This window comes from Notechis scutatus, chromosome 5, assembly GCF_049901735.1.
Source record: "Notechis scutatus isolate UNSWTSFEM ecotype Mainland chromosome 5, rNotScu1.2, whole genome shotgun sequence".
Taxonomy (NCBI): domain Eukaryota; kingdom Metazoa; phylum Chordata; class Lepidosauria; order Squamata; family Elapidae; genus Notechis; species Notechis scutatus.
The window spans coordinates 39,889,175-39,907,348 of NC_142013.1; the positions used below are offsets into that span (position 1 = coordinate 39,889,175).

The 18,174-nt window shown below is 35.9% G+C and overlaps 2 protein-coding genes across 5 annotated transcripts in view; one reads left to right on the top strand and one right to left on the bottom strand.

The window, feature by feature from the left end:
• Window positions 1-4,468, top strand: part of LOC113409823 (programmed cell death 1 ligand 1-like) — a 60,215-nt gene extending 55,747 nt beyond the window's left edge. For all 4 annotated transcript variants that reach the window (XM_087966615.1, XM_087966618.1, XM_087966617.1 and 1 more), the window contains 2 exons: window positions 2,414-2,513; window positions 3,765-4,468. In XM_087966615.1, the coding sequence (XP_087822741.1) occupies window positions 2,414-2,513; window positions 3,765-3,777 (113 nt within the window). In that variant the 3' untranslated portion in view covers window positions 3,778-4,468. The remainder of the gene's footprint in view (window positions 1-2,413; window positions 2,514-3,764) is intronic.
• Window positions 4,469-8,389: 3,921 nt separating this feature from the next.
• Window positions 8,390-16,019, bottom strand: TIMMDC1 (translocase of inner mitochondrial membrane domain containing 1). The gene is made up of 7 exons (XM_026664074.2): window positions 15,821-16,019; window positions 15,464-15,629; window positions 14,896-14,984; window positions 13,336-13,403; window positions 11,916-11,994; window positions 10,374-10,484; window positions 8,390-8,640 (listed from the first exon to the last, which is right to left on the bottom strand). Exons 1-7 carry the CDS (start codon window positions 15,979-15,981, stop codon window positions 8,565-8,567), a joined length of 750 nt encoding a protein of 249 aa, XP_026519859.1. The 5' UTR covers window positions 15,982-16,019; the 3' UTR covers window positions 8,390-8,564.
• Between the last annotated feature and the right edge of the window lie 2,155 nt (window positions 16,020-18,174).

The following is an 18,174-nucleotide window of genomic DNA, read 5'->3' on the forward strand; positions in this document are numbered from 1 at the left end:
TTATGGCTTAATTAGCTGATTAGAGTGGGATACTTTGAGCCTAGGATATTGAACCTTTTCACAATATTCTAATTTTCTGAGATTGTGGATTTGGGGTTTTCATGAGCTGTAAGCCATAATCATCTCAATTATGACACATCACGGCTTGAACTATTTTGCTTTGCACGTACTGAGTCTATCTCATATATTAGGTTCACCTTTTAAGTTGCATTACTGAAATAAATGAACTTTTGCACGATATTCTAATTTTTCGAGTTTCACCTGTATAGTGACTGGCCAGTTTTCAGTAGGATATTGTCTAGAAAGCACATTCACATTGGAAACTGAACAGGAGAATTAATCCTTTTCTTGGGATAATAGCATTATCACTAGTTGTAGAGTTATAGTTGATGCCTACATTTTATGCAGCATTTAGTTCTTGAATTTCTATCATTATAGTACGATCTGTTTTTGCAAGGTTGTATGGTAAATTCATTCAGCTATAGATTATTCACATAGGTTTTGTGAAAAGAAGGTTACAGGATCTGGACAGAGGAAATAATTTTTAAATCTCTCATCACAGGGCATTTAAAGCTCAAAAGCAACAGAATATTATTATAATATTTTTCTCTGTTACCCATTATATCTGATGGAGCATGATTTGCGGTTCATCAAAGTTCAGGACATAATAATTATGTGTATGTGAGTTTATGGTACCACAAGTCTATCGTTTTTGCAGAAAATGACTGAGATGTTCCTGGAAATTTCTGCTTCTTCCGATGTATCAAAAAGTAAACAAGTGTTTAAAAATCCCCTCGACTACTAATCTGCAATTTTGAAAATAAAACTTGGCCTTTAAGAATAAAATATTATTTGTTCTTCATGTAGCTGTGGATTTCAGAGAATGTTGGTTTGGAATCTCTATTGGAGGAGTGGTTAAAGAGGGAAATTCTCTTTGAGGTCTGCTTTAGAATACATAATGTAGGCAGGTATTCTTTGTGTTTCGTGGTATTATGCTAAAGCATTTTGTAATATATGGAACCAGATGTAACAAAAGTTTTCTTGTTTTCATCATTTTAATGTGTATAAACAAGAATTGTCAAATATAAACAATGCGTATCTTAGAAAAAACATGTTAACAAAAAATCCACATATAAAAGCAAATTGTTATTATTATTACTTATGATGACTTACTAGATGGTTTGGATCCATATAGATATGAATCTCCTATGAAATCTGCATTTTTGAGATAAATTGACAATGCTTGCAAGTGCTGTCTTTTCCCCCCTAATATTTAGAACACAATGCTTTCAATTCAGAAATAATTCCATGGAACATAGTGACACGTAAAATTGCAGAATTTTTCAGTTGCAGCATTGCACCACTTTAAAAGCTGCCTGGAGAGGCCTGCAGTGCCTATTTTATTGCTTCTCACTTGATGTAAAGAAAATGTTCTCTGTGATAAACCAGCAGACAGCCATGCTTTGATGCCAGTTTGTCGTAGACCAGTATTCATGTGTGGACTCTGTAGTGGATGGTGGGATAAAAAATAACCTAAACAAAATATCTTCCTTTACTTTTGTGCTTAATTTTATTGATAAGGACCTGGGAATAGAAGGTTGATTAGATTCTCTTAGGACAGTGTTAAGAACAGGAAGGCAGAAAAGAGGGTGGCAGGAAATTAAGAAGTCTTACAACTATCAGAATGAAACATTAGGAACAGAGAGGATTCTTGGCAGCCAGCTCAAAGTGTTACCATAGTTAAAATGGATTAAATAGCTCTGGGAGCTGTTGAAGATGGACCATATATTATTGGTTTCCATCCAGAGTAGAACTGATCAGTAATTCTAAAACGATTGTGATCATTTTTCACTAAAATGATCAATTTACACTAATTAAGTTTTATGGGATCCTGGGTGATGCCAGAAGAAAACACACAGGATTTTTAAGGGTACAATCTTGAGACGAAATACGTTGAAGAGGAAAAGCACTATGGAAAATCCAGTTAGATAACCCAAAAATTATTTTGAGTTGGAGAGAACAGAGCATAACAAGATCAAAGCTTTGTCTGCCAGATACTATCCCATCATCTCTGTAGCTTGAGACTAGTTGGTATTATTAAGCTCTTTCCTTAGACCTAGAATGATAAAATAATAGTGCGAGGAATAAGGTCTGTATAGAATGCACATGTATTAAATCCATGTCTAGAAATGCTTTCTTAAAGTGCTTTGATAACACATCTACATCTAGATCGTGATTGCCTCTCATTTTGGAACAGGAAAGCTGTCTATTAAAGAATGTAAGATAATGTTGAAACTGGTAAAACTACTTGCTTATCAGATAAAGCTTTTTATCCAAATGACAGATTTATTTCTTTGTATTTTCCCGAAATAAGAGAAAAATCTGTGATTTAATTTTGTTATTGTTGCACTAGTTCATAAGCGTCCAACGTCCTCCACCACACATCAGTCACTGGCAACAGATGAAATGATACTCGAGCAATCTAGGAGGCAGACACGTTCAAGGCTGGAGAGGTAAGCTTAGTGCTCTGCATTGTCCTCTTAAACAAATGAAAATAGAAGAGTTGGAAGTAGCCATATAAGCTACCAATTTCAATTTTGTGCCTATAAGATCTTCACAGAAGATGCTCCCAGTCTCCATAAACACATTCAGTGGAAAGGGGTCTACCATCACTCTTGGTAACTATTGTCAAACTGCTTTTACAATTTATTTTACTATTCAAATCCCATACCATGCAAGCCAATAGAGTATAATAGTTGAAGTGTAGGAGTAGATATTAACTCAAGTTTGAGGTTATTCTCAGCCAAGGAAATTTGCTGTCTCCCAAATCTACCTCGTAAGGTTGTTGTGGGAAACACTAGAGGCAGGATATTAAACAAATTGATATCCTCACTGTATAATTTAAATCCAGATTTCCATATTAGAGAACATATTTTGAGCATCTTCTTTGGGACATTAACTGCTATCATATATTTTTCACAAAATCTGCATGGTTTTATTTTGGAAATGAATGTTGGATTTGTCTATTAAATATCATTAAATCATTTTCAGCGCATTTATCTAAATTAGCTTATTTCTACTAAGATTATTTTTAAAAATTTGATTTAGCTCTCCCAGCCAATTTTGAATTTGCAGATACAATGTTCTTTTGCTCTTTTCAACTCTCCAGTTATATTTTTATTTTATTGATTTTATATACACGCACATTTATATACATATGCACACACACACACACACACACACAGTGTAGCTTTTACCCATGCAAGATAGGAACAGTTTTGTTAAGAATTTTTAATACAAAAATACATGTAGGGTGAATGGGTTACACATCTTTGTTACTGGCTTTTTCAACATTTCCATTTCCAACACAGTAGCAATATTTTAAAATTAACTTAAAAACAATCAGAATGCCACAATGTGCCTAAATGTTTCATTTCCAATAAAAATGGAGCCAAGTAAAAACAAATAAAGAAGTTTTGATCCATTTATCTTTGTTTCCTTCTTCCCAGTTTTGAATTTGTTGATAATTTAGAAGACAGAGATTTATTAAAGTTTTCCACAGTATTATATTCCTTACATTATTCCAGACTTTGAAAGTTAATGGGAACATTCCATACCTATGAAATTTTAAATCACATTAAATGCCAAACCATGTACTTTCTCATGCTATTATATTACATATTCAAAGGGTTTTTTTGCTCTGAAATTGCAACAATCTCCAGATCAATTTTTCATGTATTTTACATTCTTTTTTATATTCTCAGATCTCCACTCTGATTTTGAGTTGCAGTTTCCAGACTTATTTTGGTAAGATATTCTGTTATTCAGCTGGGATGAAGAATTCTCCTAACAGAATGAAATGCTGACTAGAAACCACAAACGTATTTGAAGATTTCCCTTTACATACTTGAAGATGGGTGATAACTTTATGTGGACTTGGAAGCTAACCATGACTGCATCTGAGAAAGTCTTGAATGACAGGTTGTAGACAAAATTATGTGGTAGTCCTGTTTGAAGAAGACAGTTTTCAAGTTTGAAAACAAGATTGGAAAACTGAAAAAAAAAAGTGCACATCACTTTCAAACTGCTGTGAAGAAAACTGAAATGTTTGTTGCGCTAGGGTTTTGTATGTCATTAAGCCTATGGCTTTTTTAAAAAAACTAAAAATGACTTTATGACTCTTTAGTTTTCTGTATGAACTGTTTTTGGTCTTATTTATAAAAGATGGCTTGGAAACTTGGCGTAAATAACAATTGGAGAACAATATAAGCCCAAGAAAAAAATGATAAAAATGTTGTTTGTATTCATATAATCACCAGAGTACAGCATAACTTGGGAAAGATTTTTTTTAAAAAATAATCGTGTACTGTAAAGTAGTGCCCTGAAAAAAATCAACAGTCTAAAATTCATTAATCTTTGTGGACTGATTCTTGCAAAATATGAGTTTAGTGTAATAAAGAGATGGTCTCATATGCCTTAGTCATTCCATGCATTAGCAGAAGAATGCAGGCTATTAATATTGTTCTGAAACTTGGTAATTCCTAGGAATTATAGTATGCCTACTATGTAGGTAAATGTAGCTTTTCAATTTGGAAACTTTTCTTAAATGGAACTTGAACATGAATAACCCTGCTTATTTATAATGGAAAGCTGAACAACATAAGCAATTGTGTAACTTAATTTGGTGCTATAAAATAATCTAGAATTAATACAAGACATGTAAAAATTTTATAGAAGGCAGGGATTATAATTTGGATCAATTAAAAATGAAAACAATGAATTTTATTGGATTTCATTTTAAAGAGCAATTATAATATTCGGTTAGTACAGGGGTATCAAACTCATGTCGTCACAGCAGCGTCACGTGATGTATCAGGACTTTTTACCGCTTCACTAAACCAGGCATGGGCATGGCCAGCACGTTAGATTAATCAATTCAACATGGATAGAAGACTGGGAATAGTTAAATGCATCATCAGTTTAATGCCCTTGCATTGCCACAAGAGATCCAAGTCCAGTTCCCGTTGAATTCTGTTGACCCTTATCTAGCACTAATTTAGTGCTGTCCATTAATTGACTAGATTCTTGTACATACACTTGAATAAATCTTCTATGATGCAACCTCATGAATGGTCCGATTCTTTGCATCTGACAAAATACGAAGCAGCTGATTCCAATGGAAGATAATAGCTGAATAGGTTAAATAGAGCAACAGGATAAATAGATATTCCTATTTGTCTGTATAATGGAAAATATTGTTGACATCAATTCTAAAAATATCTACACACCTTAGATTACATTTTATGCAACAAAAAATATTTCAGATCTATTGAATTTCATTGCGTTTTTGAAAAAATTTCATCATGGTGAAGATGCCCTCAGATTGTTTTATTTTACTGTTTACACAGTATCTTATAACAAGGTCATTTCAGAAACAGTAATTAACATATTATTCAATTTTGAGACAAGTTCTTTTTAACTGTAGTCTTTATCAGAAATTGACATTTAGACAAAAAAAGTAAACCACACCATGCTGACAATTTTGACTATTTTTCTAACATTACAAAAATAATAGCCTAATGGGCTTCAGAAATAACGTTCGTAACTAATGAATACATCATTTACTAACATAGATTACACGTAAATAATTGCAATGAAATGCTTATGTACTTTTATTTACTCCATGTATATGTAAGTGTACATTCTGTATTTTTTAAAGCTTTTTTTTTTATAATTGTGTGCATTCTTTTTTTGTATTGAATTAATAAAACCTTGTAAAAGTTCTTTTAAAGCTGTATTACTAGGTATTGCTATAGCCACAGCTTATTGGCTATCTGAATAATCAATTTACTGCTGCTTTAAATGTGTATCTCAGGCTTGTGCGATAGGATTTTAATGAGCTAAAATAGTATCTGGTATCGTACCTTGATATGCAAAAAAAAATAAAAATAGAATGCTAAACTGTCTTAGATGGTAGGGATTGGGTTACCTATGGACATGGTTTGCAAAGAACCACCTGGTTTTTAGAAGAACTCCAGAATAACACTGGAGAAAAATGAAGAGTAAATTCAAATGAATACAGGTAACAGCCTTTATTAATACCTAATAAAGGGAGTGAAGAACCGCTATTTCTTTGTCCCTAACCTTTTTTGCAGAATGTCAACTAATGTCCTAATATGGTAACCTGTTATCTTCTGGGTAAGGAATAGTTATGGGAATTTTTGCAGCACTGATGTAAAGACTATTCTAGTCAAGTGCTGGATAAATGGCTTGAATTTGTTGGAGTAAGATATTTATTTTAGGCGTCATAGGTTATCAGTTTTTATCCCTGTATGCTACCCTTTGTTGGGAGATGGGTGGTCGTAAAAATCATTTAAATAAGCAGAAAGGGATAGAGAAAGAAGATAAGTTGAGAGCGGAATATGCCAAATAGTAAAAAATGTGAACATAAATTACTCAAGACACTCACTAGTTTATTACACTTTAATTCAGGTGAGTTGTAACAAATACCACATTCCAGTCTCATTTGAAAATGGCTCTCGATTTCACATCTCACTGTAGATACTTTTTCAAAGGCTTTGATTTTGAACAGTCAACTGTATCCCATAATTTTTTTCCATTAAACTTTTATACTTGCTTTTATGAAGAGTCTCATCCAATCAACAATTTTGAGAATTCAATCAGGAGAGGCTGACTCTTTCTGAGAAAAAATTCTTATCAATGCAACTTCATTAAATTTTAGGCAGTTCACACATCATTGTGGAACTTTCTTGAGAAGCAATTGTTTCAAACTCAATTATAGTGAAAATAATTATTCCATTTATACAATTATAGATCTGTAAAGTACAAAATAATGCAGGGGTCCCCAACTCACAGTCCGTGACCTGGCACCTTGAGAACTGGGCTGTCCAAGCGGTGGGTGAGTGTGCAAAGCTGCATTTATACAAGCAGTGCGCACGCAAAACCACCCCCTCTTCCCCCCCCCCCCAATCCCGACTGCCACCGATCCACTGAGCCAGAACTTTTTGGGACTGCTGGACTCATGCTAAGGGTTTCATTTTCATCATCAAGTTTACTTCACTATGAAAATGAGACAATTAAATATTTATAGAAAAGTATCTATTTATAAGGATGTGTGTGTATACATATTACATATGTGTAACGTGTCTGTCAATCACATTAGTGTGTGTGTGTTTGTGTGAGTAATATATGTATACACACTTATATCTATTTTTCTTTATTGAATGGCATCCATATATTACAAATTGTTGATAGTATGCTCATGACTATTTACTGTTACCTTTTCTGAAGTCCACAATTTCCCTGATTTCAAAAAAGTTCTTCTAAAAAGTAAACATCCACATTAAAATTCATCTGCAAAGCAGTTAATAAGAACATTTCTTCTTCCAATGCTGTAACATGATATAACCTTTTCCATCAGTCATTTCATCAGAACTAACTAGATTTTCCTGCAACCCTCTTCTAAGAATGCATTTTTATGCTGCCCCAAATATTTTCTAGCACTTTTTTCTCGCATTTTCACATTAAACTTCTTAAATACTGTATATGAAATGGCACTTGACTAAAACCTGTGTTTAGACAAAAATCTTCAAACACATCTTAAATTATATATGAAATATAAAGTGATTTAGTTATGTTACTCAGTGTAATGTACAAAAATGGCTGACTTTTATATTGCAACCATATAATAGAACAGTTTTAAATTGTTTATGCAGTATTTCTGAAAACATGTTTGAAATTATTATCTTGCAAATGACATATGATTGGGTCAGCTGAACTAGGCTCAAAGAATAACAAACCTAACAACCATGAACTAATTCACATAATCACTCACTGTGGTATGTAGTTTCCTTCCTTGACATATTGATGACAAAAAAATCAGTTGATGCATTAATTAGATGCCAATACCAGTTTACATATTTGAGAGAAATGTTTTTTTTATTTATCTTCATCTCATGGTTGTTTGCTAGAATGGGAAAGTCAAAACAGCTAGATGAGATTGCTCTGACATAGAAATATTTTCTTTTCTTTTCCTAACATTCATTCAAATTATTTCCTAAATAATAGTTGCAGAAATAGAATAAACTCAGTTCATTATCACTGGTGGAAGGGGAGTGGCACTAAGAAATAGAGTTTGAGACCACTCTGTCCAGAAAGAAGTGCTGGGAATGTGAGGTACTGGCTTGCTATAAGGATTTGATATAAGGGACATATCAAGGCATAAGTGATTCAAACTTCTTTTACATTATGGGTTCTAAACTGAACAAAAGCCACAGTTTTTCAAGTATATTTACTGATTTTTTTTATATTTAAGGGAGCAGTAACAGTACATCTAAGAATTTGTGTTTTATATTAATATTCCCCGGAATTATTTTTATACACCTTTATTTTTTTTTCTTTCAAAAATTAAAGTTACTGTTTTCGCCACAAAAAGTAGTTCTGTTGTCACCTGCACATATTTAATTATGTGTCCAGAGGCATTCAAACTTCTCTCCGTCCCACAAAGGGCTTCTAGTCCATTTTTAAACTTGAATTTTTGAAGATTATCTACCATCTTTTTCCTGTAGGATATTATCTGTTCCTTCTGAAATATCTTCAAGAATATCAAGGGTGGCTTCCCTAAACCAAGAAAAAGGCTTCAATATTTCTGGATAATAACAAGTATACTTGTATGTATATAACTTTTATAATATCGAATATTAGAAGAGAATTTAAAAGCTGTCTCTAAAAAAGCCAATCTTTCCACCTAGAACACAAAATGAAGAGTAGATTCAGCTCCCAGATAACTCTCTTTTTAAATTGTAGATACTAGTAGTACTACATACTTCTGAACAGGTATGCCCAGCCAAGGAATGCGTAACTGTTGACCTCCTGTGTGAGGCCTCCCAGGGATTTTGTTCAGCTTCGCAAGACATTATGGAGACCTCATATGGTCTCTTGAATGATGTCATGGAGGCCTCAGGAAAGCTTTGTGAAAAGCCAGCGGTGGAGGGAAGAAGGCAATGAAAATCAGCTCAGGGTGGCAGAGCCAGTGGAATACAGAGCAGTCAAAAGGATTGAGATAGGTGGAGATGGGGAGTTGAAGTGAAGGTAGTGTGGCAGAGCAGAAGCATGAGGTCCTCAACAGTGCAGTCCTTGCCTAAGCACACAACTACCAGACCTACCATCATTAAGCAGTAGTCATGATATTCTGCCTAACAACCATTTTGTTTAGTGATGGAAATTCTAGAATTAGGAATGTTAAACCATGGTTACCTGAACTGATAAGACCAGTTTTTGGGAACCTGGGCAAGTTTAAGATGTACGGACTTCAACTCCAGGAATTCCCCATGGCTGGCTGGGAATCCTGGGAGTTGAAGTCCAGATATCTTAAACTCAAGCCAAGGTTGAGAAAACCATTAGGCTGTTTATTTCCACTGCCTGCTATATTATCAGATCGGGCGTATAACACGCACTTTTTTTTCCCCCTGAAAATAGGGGGCAATGATGTATGCGTGTTATACGCCGATATAATGTTAAGAAGCTTCGGTGAATGCTGCTGGGATCGGGGATCAAGGACACAAATGAAAGAAGGAGGGAGGAAGCAACTCGAAGCCTGTCCTTCTCTGGGTCAGCTCTTCAGTTGCTCTCTCGCTCCTCCACCAGCACAGGAAGAAACTGCTTCAAAGAAGCGGGGGCTTTTCCTGTCGCCTCCCCACCCCCCCCACCCCGTCCGCCCCGCCAGCCCGCCCCCGCCCGCAGTGCTCCGCTCTGCCTGCCTGCCTGCCTTCGTTAATGGTTGAATCGAACAGCTTCGGCTGAGTAAAAGAGGCTAATAGTTATTATTCTCAGCCGGTTGCTCCCAAACAACCAGAAACTAGGCAGGCAGGCAGAATTTTTTAAAATTTTTTCCTGAAATTTCCCTTAAAATGAAGATGCGTGTTATACGCCAGTGCGTGTTATACGATAAATACGGTACTTAATGTTAACCATCAAGAATATTTATTTCACTTCAAAGAGTAACTACTTTATATAAATTTTTAGCTAAGCACAAATAACCATGAATTGGACTGCTTAAAATAACTTGACTTCACCTGCCCTGATGATTATACTATGCTTATTCTATCAAGGACAAACAAATGGCTTGGCATAATTTACTTCGTAAAATATTTTTATCAATTGAATAAATAGACCCGCAGGAGTCAAAATATATGAATTCTTTAACGAAGTCATGCTATACATAGTATCAGATATGCATACCTCACTGCATACAAATATCAAATCACATTATTGTGGAAGTAGAAAAGACCAATGAGTTATGCAGTCTGAAACCCAGATTTTTTATATATAATGGAATAAGTCTGGTTTCTTACCATTTTGCCATCTTTAATGCATGTAACTCACTTTTCGTCCTTTTCTTTCTCTCAATAAAGGTTTCTCCAGAAACTTTTTGCAATCCCATTAGTAATGTTCCCAGAGAGCCACTGCCAAAAAACACCAGAGGAAATAAATGTAACTATGTGGGGCACAACCAAGCAGGAATCATGATAATTAAAGAATCAGACAATAATTTATAGAAATTCTCAGTCATCCAGATCATGGTTGTCCCAAAGATGCTTTTTCAAGCCCAAAGTCCAGTTGCCTCCTGAAAAAGCACCTTTGGGGTGATCAGGCAATAACTACTAGCACTTATATCTCTACATCTTTCCTAAACCTTTTCCTTTTAAAAGGAATTTGGGAAATGAAGCCAAATTGTTTATCCATCATAAAAATAAAATCATCTTTGGATATAATATTTTAAGAAAAGAAATTACTAGCATATGTTTATTATTTAGCATGCAATACAACTGTTATTTGTATGTAATAACATATTAAAAGTTTGGCAGTCTCTAATCATAATAAAAGCTACATCCTTCTGCCCTAATTTTTCAAATGAAAGCATTCAAGAATGTAGGTTTTTAAAATTTCTTCCTCTGCAATGTCAGTGAATCAATAAGATTTCCAAGTAACCATGTCCAAAACTACGTTGTTAAATTGGTATTGTTGTTTTTAGTTATATATAGCAGCTTCTTCACCAGGGGTGTTAAACTCATGACCCGCGGGCCAGATGTGTCACGTGCTGGCCCCACTCCTGCCCGATTTAGCAAAGGGGGAAGTCCCAATATGTCACATGATGCCGCTATGACGACGCGGGTTTCACACCCTGTTCTTCACCAAAGTACAAAATACAGATTTTGCAGTGGTTTTTAATCCAACTATAAACGTTGATTTCCATGTTTAGTTCTTTTACTATGTAAAAGTATTATATTACCTAAGGAATATACTCATGTGGGCCTTCTAAAGGATTACAAGTTCACTAGGAAACAGAAGATCTAAAACGTGCATCTATTTTGAGGGAAAACAGCAATTTTTCTCATTTCTCCATTATGAAAAGAATAATAGAGGCATCAGAAACTTCTGAAGAAATAGACAGTAGCTTACATGGTTGTAATAGTTGAAGTTGTCTGTTTTTCCTAAATCTCTGCTTAAAATATTGAAACTACCCCATTAAATGATGAACTTTCTAAGCTAAAAGGCTTTATCAGAATGAATGGCCAAGGGATCCTCTATTTTAAAAATGAATAATAGAATAACTATATTTGATGCTGTTTATAATATAATTTTCACTGCTATCCATGTTAACACTGGTAGAAAAAAATACTATTTAATGAGATTGTTTAAGTTTTTAAAAAACTCTACAAAAGCCTGCAAAAAAGAAAAATAAGTATGCCAGGATATTTATGAGAAAACAATATTTGCAAAATTCAGCAAATTGTTACATGAGAGTTTAGACGTCATCAAAAGAAATCAACTGAAAAGTAGCAATACAGATAACTGCTATGGTTCAACATGTATGCACTTTTTGAGCCACCTACCCCAAGAGTCCTCCAATAACACTGCCTCCAATCAGACCTCTCAAACCCAACTGCATTCTGAACAAGCTGCCGGTACAAGCTAGAATAGAATACAATCAGACAAAGTCAGTTCAATTTCAGTACTCTAAGGTCCTACGAAGTCATTTCCACTTCCTCCTTATCTTCATCTAGTCTAGTGAAATGTAATGCCAAGGCTGTACACATCATATATTCAATGCCAAATATCTACTTTTTACTAGTCAGGGCAACATCTTCTGCAGCAAACTTAAAAACATGGACAGTATGCACCCATACAAATCTATAGGGCTGTATATATATATCTTTAAAAGTCTCTCTTTCTCTCTCTCTCTGTGTGTGTGTGTGAGTTCTGTGTGTGTGTCTATAGTTGGATGTGTATGGAAGAAATATTAGAATGTGGGCGTATGCATATGGATGTCCTATTTCAACATCTAATTCAACAGGGTAGCCATTACTTTAAAAATGTAGAACATAGCTTTTCTACCAAGGTTCTTTTAAAAATCTATACAAGATTTATTTAGTAAAAATGTTTATACTGTTTCCAAGTTTTACTTTGCTAATATTACTTCCCATATTACAACTACTAACTGTAAAAAGTTGTCTCCAACAGCACATTCAAATGAAACGTCTAGCAGACCTCATTTCGGTGAAAAGGAAAATAGCACTTCCCTCCAGACGTATATATGAAGCAGCAGATTCCAGGATCAATGTGATGCTTCATTCTGTGTTAGGAAAATTCTGGGCTCAATAGGTACATAGCGGAAATAATAAACAAACCTAAATTTCAACTCAGTTTATTACTGTAATTGGGGATTAGAGAAGGTAATGTTAGACTTTCTTCTTCAGAAACTTGAAAAAAATATGAAAAAAAGAACCAAGGAAAGCTGTAATATCTCATTATATCTTCTGCTATAGTGTATATGTGCCTGTGTGGTGAGAGCAACAGCAGCATGGAGGACTTATGGTTTTTCAGCTTCCAGTATCCTTGAACATTGAAACTGAAAGTTGTAGTGAGTAATTTCAAAAGTTTAAAGGTGTTGTCAGTAATATCTATAAGCAATGTTCAATTTACAAAGCAGTAAGTAAAAAAGTAAGAAAACACCATTTCAGCATGTAAATTATTAGGCTTCCACGACTCAAGCTGAAATAAAAATTATGGAGAAGGCTACAATAAAATATTAGGTTTGTCATATTAGTCACCAGGATTCTTTTAGGGAACTTCAGTAGAAATTCAGCAGAGCCTTTCTATATCAAAGGGTCGTTCCAGTTTCCAAACAGCCAGTTTATATTCACAGAACATTTAGATCAAGATCTATGGTATATATATATTTGAGTATTTGAATAACTCAAAATATAACACAGATCAAAAATTATGTTAATTTTCTCTAATCAATAATCTTACCTCCAGCAATAGTATAGTGACCAAGGGTACTTTTACCACGATATACAGACAAACAAGTATTCACTGTGCTGCAAGAAGGAGAGAAATAATAAGCAAGAAAGAACAAGAACTTTAGGAAGGAATTCTGAAAAGTCAAAACATTGGCTTGTTATTTTTCTGGCTAGATATTTTTGTAATTTGCTAATAAAATACATATTGTCTTAAATGGGATGAGATAATTATATACCGTGAAATATTTTACATTAGAGTTCAGTTGTCAATAAAAAATCTATTTCTCAGTGAACATATATATGGCTTGAAGCATAATTCACAAAATATAATAACTCTATTTTTCATCTTCACGAATATCTACCCAGAGGGAAGTTCATATATAATGAAAACTTATTTGCGATAATGAATGTGAAGTTCTACTTTATGGATATGGAGTAATTTAGCAAAATGAGATAATATTAAATTTTAATAATGATAGTTTTGTTGTTTAATAATGCATTCATTTCTATTTCCAAAAAGAAACATTGGACTTTTGATCCTGTTTCAAAGAAATATTAGGTAGAAAAAAGGTTATATATTAACAAATCCTATACAAACCCAGATTTCCAATATTGTCAATCCCCCCTGAATCCAATCTTGAAGATTCTTTGCCAGCTTGAACATCTCCCCTCCCCCCCCTCATTCTTTTGTGTGTATATGCAGGCATGATATTCTGCTCTGAAAAAAAAATCGGGGCCAGCCAAAAGAGACCCCCGCCGCGTGCCCGGGGAGCGCCCGCTGCTTTCCCTCGCCAGGGCCGGGCGGTGGCGTGTTGCACGGAGGCTGGTCTGTGGCTGGCCCAGCTCCCTTTTCCTGCCGCTCAGCGGCCTCCGCTCGTACCGCCCGGGCTCCGCTCAGGTATCCGGCTGGGGCTGCCAGGAGTTGCTACCACTGGCGCAGCTCCATGCGGCTCCAGTCCCGCGTTGCCTCGGGAAGGAAAGGCAAAACCAGGAGCCGCTGCTGCCGTTGCAAGCGCCGCCGCGGCTCTTCCTTTTTGCCTTTCCCTTCCTGAGGCAACGCGGGACTGGAGCCGCGCCAGCAACTCCTGACTGGGGCCTCCGAGGGGAGGGGAAGGAGGAGAAGAAGGGTGGGGGGAAAGGGGGGGGATTCCCAAAAAATCGGAATTCGATTTTAATCGGAAGAATATCATGCCTGTCTTGATTTCTACAATGTTGTTTTATTTTTTGGAAGGGAACATCTAGTCTATTACAATTCTTCTTGAAGTAGAAGACATAATCAAGCCCTGACTTTTACTTAGATCAAGCATACTGGTAGTTCTATTTTAATTGTATTTTTTTCAATAGCGAATTTGAGAATAGAAATACGCTACTGAGGAAATAAAAGAGAATTAGGAATGCAGAAAATGCACTGCAGAAATGCAGTAGAAGGGGCACAGTAACCATTTTGCATCTAATATTCATACATTACAATATTATCCTAGAATTGTAGGTTATTGTTGAATTGTAGAATCATGTATCATGAAGACAGCACCCTTGCTCATCTCCCACAGGTAACAAGAAATACACTTACTTGAATATTGCCACAAAAGCAGCAACTCTCCAGCTCCACCGCCAACCATATCGGATAAATCCCCTGATTGCTGAACGTTGCATAGATTGCTTTAGAGAAAGTAAGCAAAATTGTATGATGTTAAGGCATTCTATATCCATTACTAAAGTGAACTCAAAGTATGATAATAGAAACCACACAGAAGCCCCATAAATTCTTTACACAATTCTGTTTTGTAAAAGTAATGTATACCTATCCAAACTTCCATTAATGATTAAATCTGATCACTGAAACAGATTATCTGTTGACTGCGAACTAAATTTAATACCATAAACTAGGATGCAAAAAACGTATACATTAATATATTTATTTATTAATATTTAATATATTAAAAGAATGCATTCTTTTAGTATGTGATTTGCAATATTACATTCAAAAATGCTGTCAGGGAAAATATATTATATAAAATGATGCTTGATTTCTGCTTTTTTTTTTGTTTCTCATGTACAAGGCGGCAAGCCAACAAAAAAAAAGTAGAGGATTACACTTAAATGCGTGTTCTATTTTTGTCAAATATATCTGTCCATACCACAGCATCCAGCCGATTATGATAGAGTTCTCCTTCACATTGCTCAATGTACTGTTTTTTGGCATTTAAATATCCAGGTATACCGCCATAGACGAAGCCAACAAGACTCCCCGTAAACGCTGCTTTAACTATATGCAGAGATTCTTCTGGGTATTCCTTTTGGTCACTGCAAAAGAAAATATGTTTCAGGAAACGTATTCAGAAACTGTTTTATGAAATTATCCATGTCCTTTGGAATAATAATTGCTGGGATATGCAAGGCTGGGTCTGATTTCGAAAAAAGCATTTCATTCTTGAATTATATCCCGCCACCCATTGGAGCTCCAAGGCTAAGGCTCTTCTTGGCTATTCACTCACTTCCGCCGAAAGAGCTCTCGAATTCGTTCCCAGCCCGAGTTCGGAGGCTGCAGCCAAGGTGGCGAACCCTCCAGCGCTCCGAGCGGCTCAGAGTCCGGAGCGGCGTTTTCTTCACCCAACCCTGTCAGCGGACATGCTGTCCTCTCGCCCGGCCGCTCCATATTTGCCGGCACCTGGCCGGGAAGTCTTCGCGAGAGTTTCCCTTCTTAGCCTCGAAAAGAAAAGTGCGCCACTCTGTCGCCTTGGAGGAGGTAGCGCACCCTCTTCGTACCCCATAGGCACGAAGTCTCCTGAACTGAAGCATATAGGAGACACGAAGCCTGAAAAAGAAGCAGCGCTGAAAAGCGGTCCGTATTTTTCTTTTTTATCTTTAGAAATAGCACTGACTCTTTAAATAAAAATGGATAAAAATAAAACAACGATGAAAGACCTTCCTTCCTCCTTTCTCTCTCCTGCCTCCCCTCCCCCCTTTCTGTCTGCCTGCCGGTTAGAAATACGTCATTCTTTTATCCTCAGTGCCATCTCCTGTATTCTTTTTAATCAGGAAAAAGCAAAACAAAGTACGCTTTATTCTTCCTTTCCTCGCCAGCCAGATCTTGCTTCTTAGCCTTTTAAACTTTTTCTGTCCAACACCTCGAAACTCCTTCCTTGCATCCGTGGTTTCCGCTATTTTATTCCCGCCATTCAACTTTCTCTTGAGATCTACTGGTTAAATTTGTGTTACTGGTTTGACGCTGCATTTCTTTATTTTTTATTTATTTATTTATTTGATTTGCCAATTGTTTACAAGATAATAAGTGTATACATAGTTGTGAATACATGAAATGGGTACATATATAAATGCTCTGTCTTACATATTGGCAAAAAAAATCAGAAAATAAAATACAAGCTGAATAGTCAAGATCTTGTTGATGACCCAAGCTCTGTAAAGGACCTTGGAATACTCACCTCTAATGATCTAAGTGCTAGAGCACACTGCAACTACATAGCCAAAAAGGCATTAAGAGTTGTTAACCTAATCCTACGTAGCTTTTTCTCTGGAAATATCACACTACTAACCAGAGCATACAAAACATTTGCTAGACCAATACTCGAATACAGTTCATCAGTCTGGAACCCACACTACGTATCTGATATTAGCACAATTGAGAAAGTCCAGAAATATTTCACAAGAAGAGTTCTCCACTCCTCTACTCGCTGTAGAATACCTTATGCCACCAGACTTGAAATTCTAGAACTAGAAAACCTTGAATTACGCCGTCTTCGGTCTGACTTAAGCATGGTATACAAAATCATACATTGCAATGTCCTACCTGTCAATGAATACTTCAGCTTCAACCATAACAACACAAGAGCACACAATAGATACAAACTCAAAGTAAACCGCACCAAACTTGATTGCAGGAAATACGACTTCAGCAATAGAGTGGTCAATGTCTGGAATACTCTACCCGACTCTGTAGTTTCTTCCCCAAACCCCAAAAACTTTAACCTTAGACTGTCTACTATTGACTCACCCCTTTCCTAAGAGGTCTGTAGGGGCGTGCAAGACACGCAACGTGCCTACGTCCCTGTCCTATTGTTTCTCTTATTCTTTATTTTTCTTATATGTAACCATTTCATGTATTCACAACTATGTATACATTTATACTTATTATCTTGTAAACAATTGGCAAATCAAATAAATAAATAAATAAATAAATATAAGAAAAATAAAAGAAGAGAAACAATAGGACAGGGACGGTAGGCACGTTGGTGCGCTTATGCACGTCCCCTACAGACCTCTTAGGAAAGGGGTGAGGTCAATAGTAGACAGTAGACATTTCCCCCCTCCACATCTTATCTGAGACAGAAATCCACAAGGTCCTTCAAAAAGTTCTCTGCTTCTTCAACAAGACTCGGTGGACAAAGATCTTTTGTTGGACAGTATGTGAGAATTGTATTGGAAAAGTTTAAAACATGTTTTGCTTCTTAATCCCACTCGAATGTAGGTGGACAGCATGCACTTTTGATCTGCAGGAAGTTAGCACCCACCCCTCTCCTAGAAAATTGAAATAGCTTAGGAAATATTAAAAAGGCAGAATATTTCCTCTAAAAAAGAGTAGAAACTCAGAAGCAGAAACTCACCTCAGAAGCAGAAACTCACCCCCCATCTTTGTTAATGGCTGGGCCATTAAGGCCTGGGCCAGAATACTTTACATAACAAAGATCTGCAGGTACAGCTATAGCAATTGCCAAAAGCCCTTTTAAGGTCATAATCAGCCAGCAAGACTCAACTAAGCCTGGGACTCAGGACAGCCTACAGAGTTGCCCCTGCATGGCCCCATGGGGGTCTGACAACCAATTAGAATACA

Excerpts from the sequence above, each read along its gene's own strand:
- TIMMDC1 (XM_026664074.2), bottom strand. The coding sequence starts at position 15,981 with ATGGAGCGGCCGGGCGAGAGGACAGCATGTCCGCTGACAGGGTTGGGT. Across the intron at positions 15,630-15,820 it reads CGAGAGCTCTTTCGGCGGAA|TGACCAAAAGGAATACCCAG; the intron begins GTGAGTGAATAG and ends TTTCTTTTGCAG. Across the intron at positions 8,641-10,373 it reads GCATTAAAGATGGCAAAATG|GGAAGCCACCCTTGATATTC; the intron begins GTAAGAAACCAG and ends TTCTTGGTTTAG.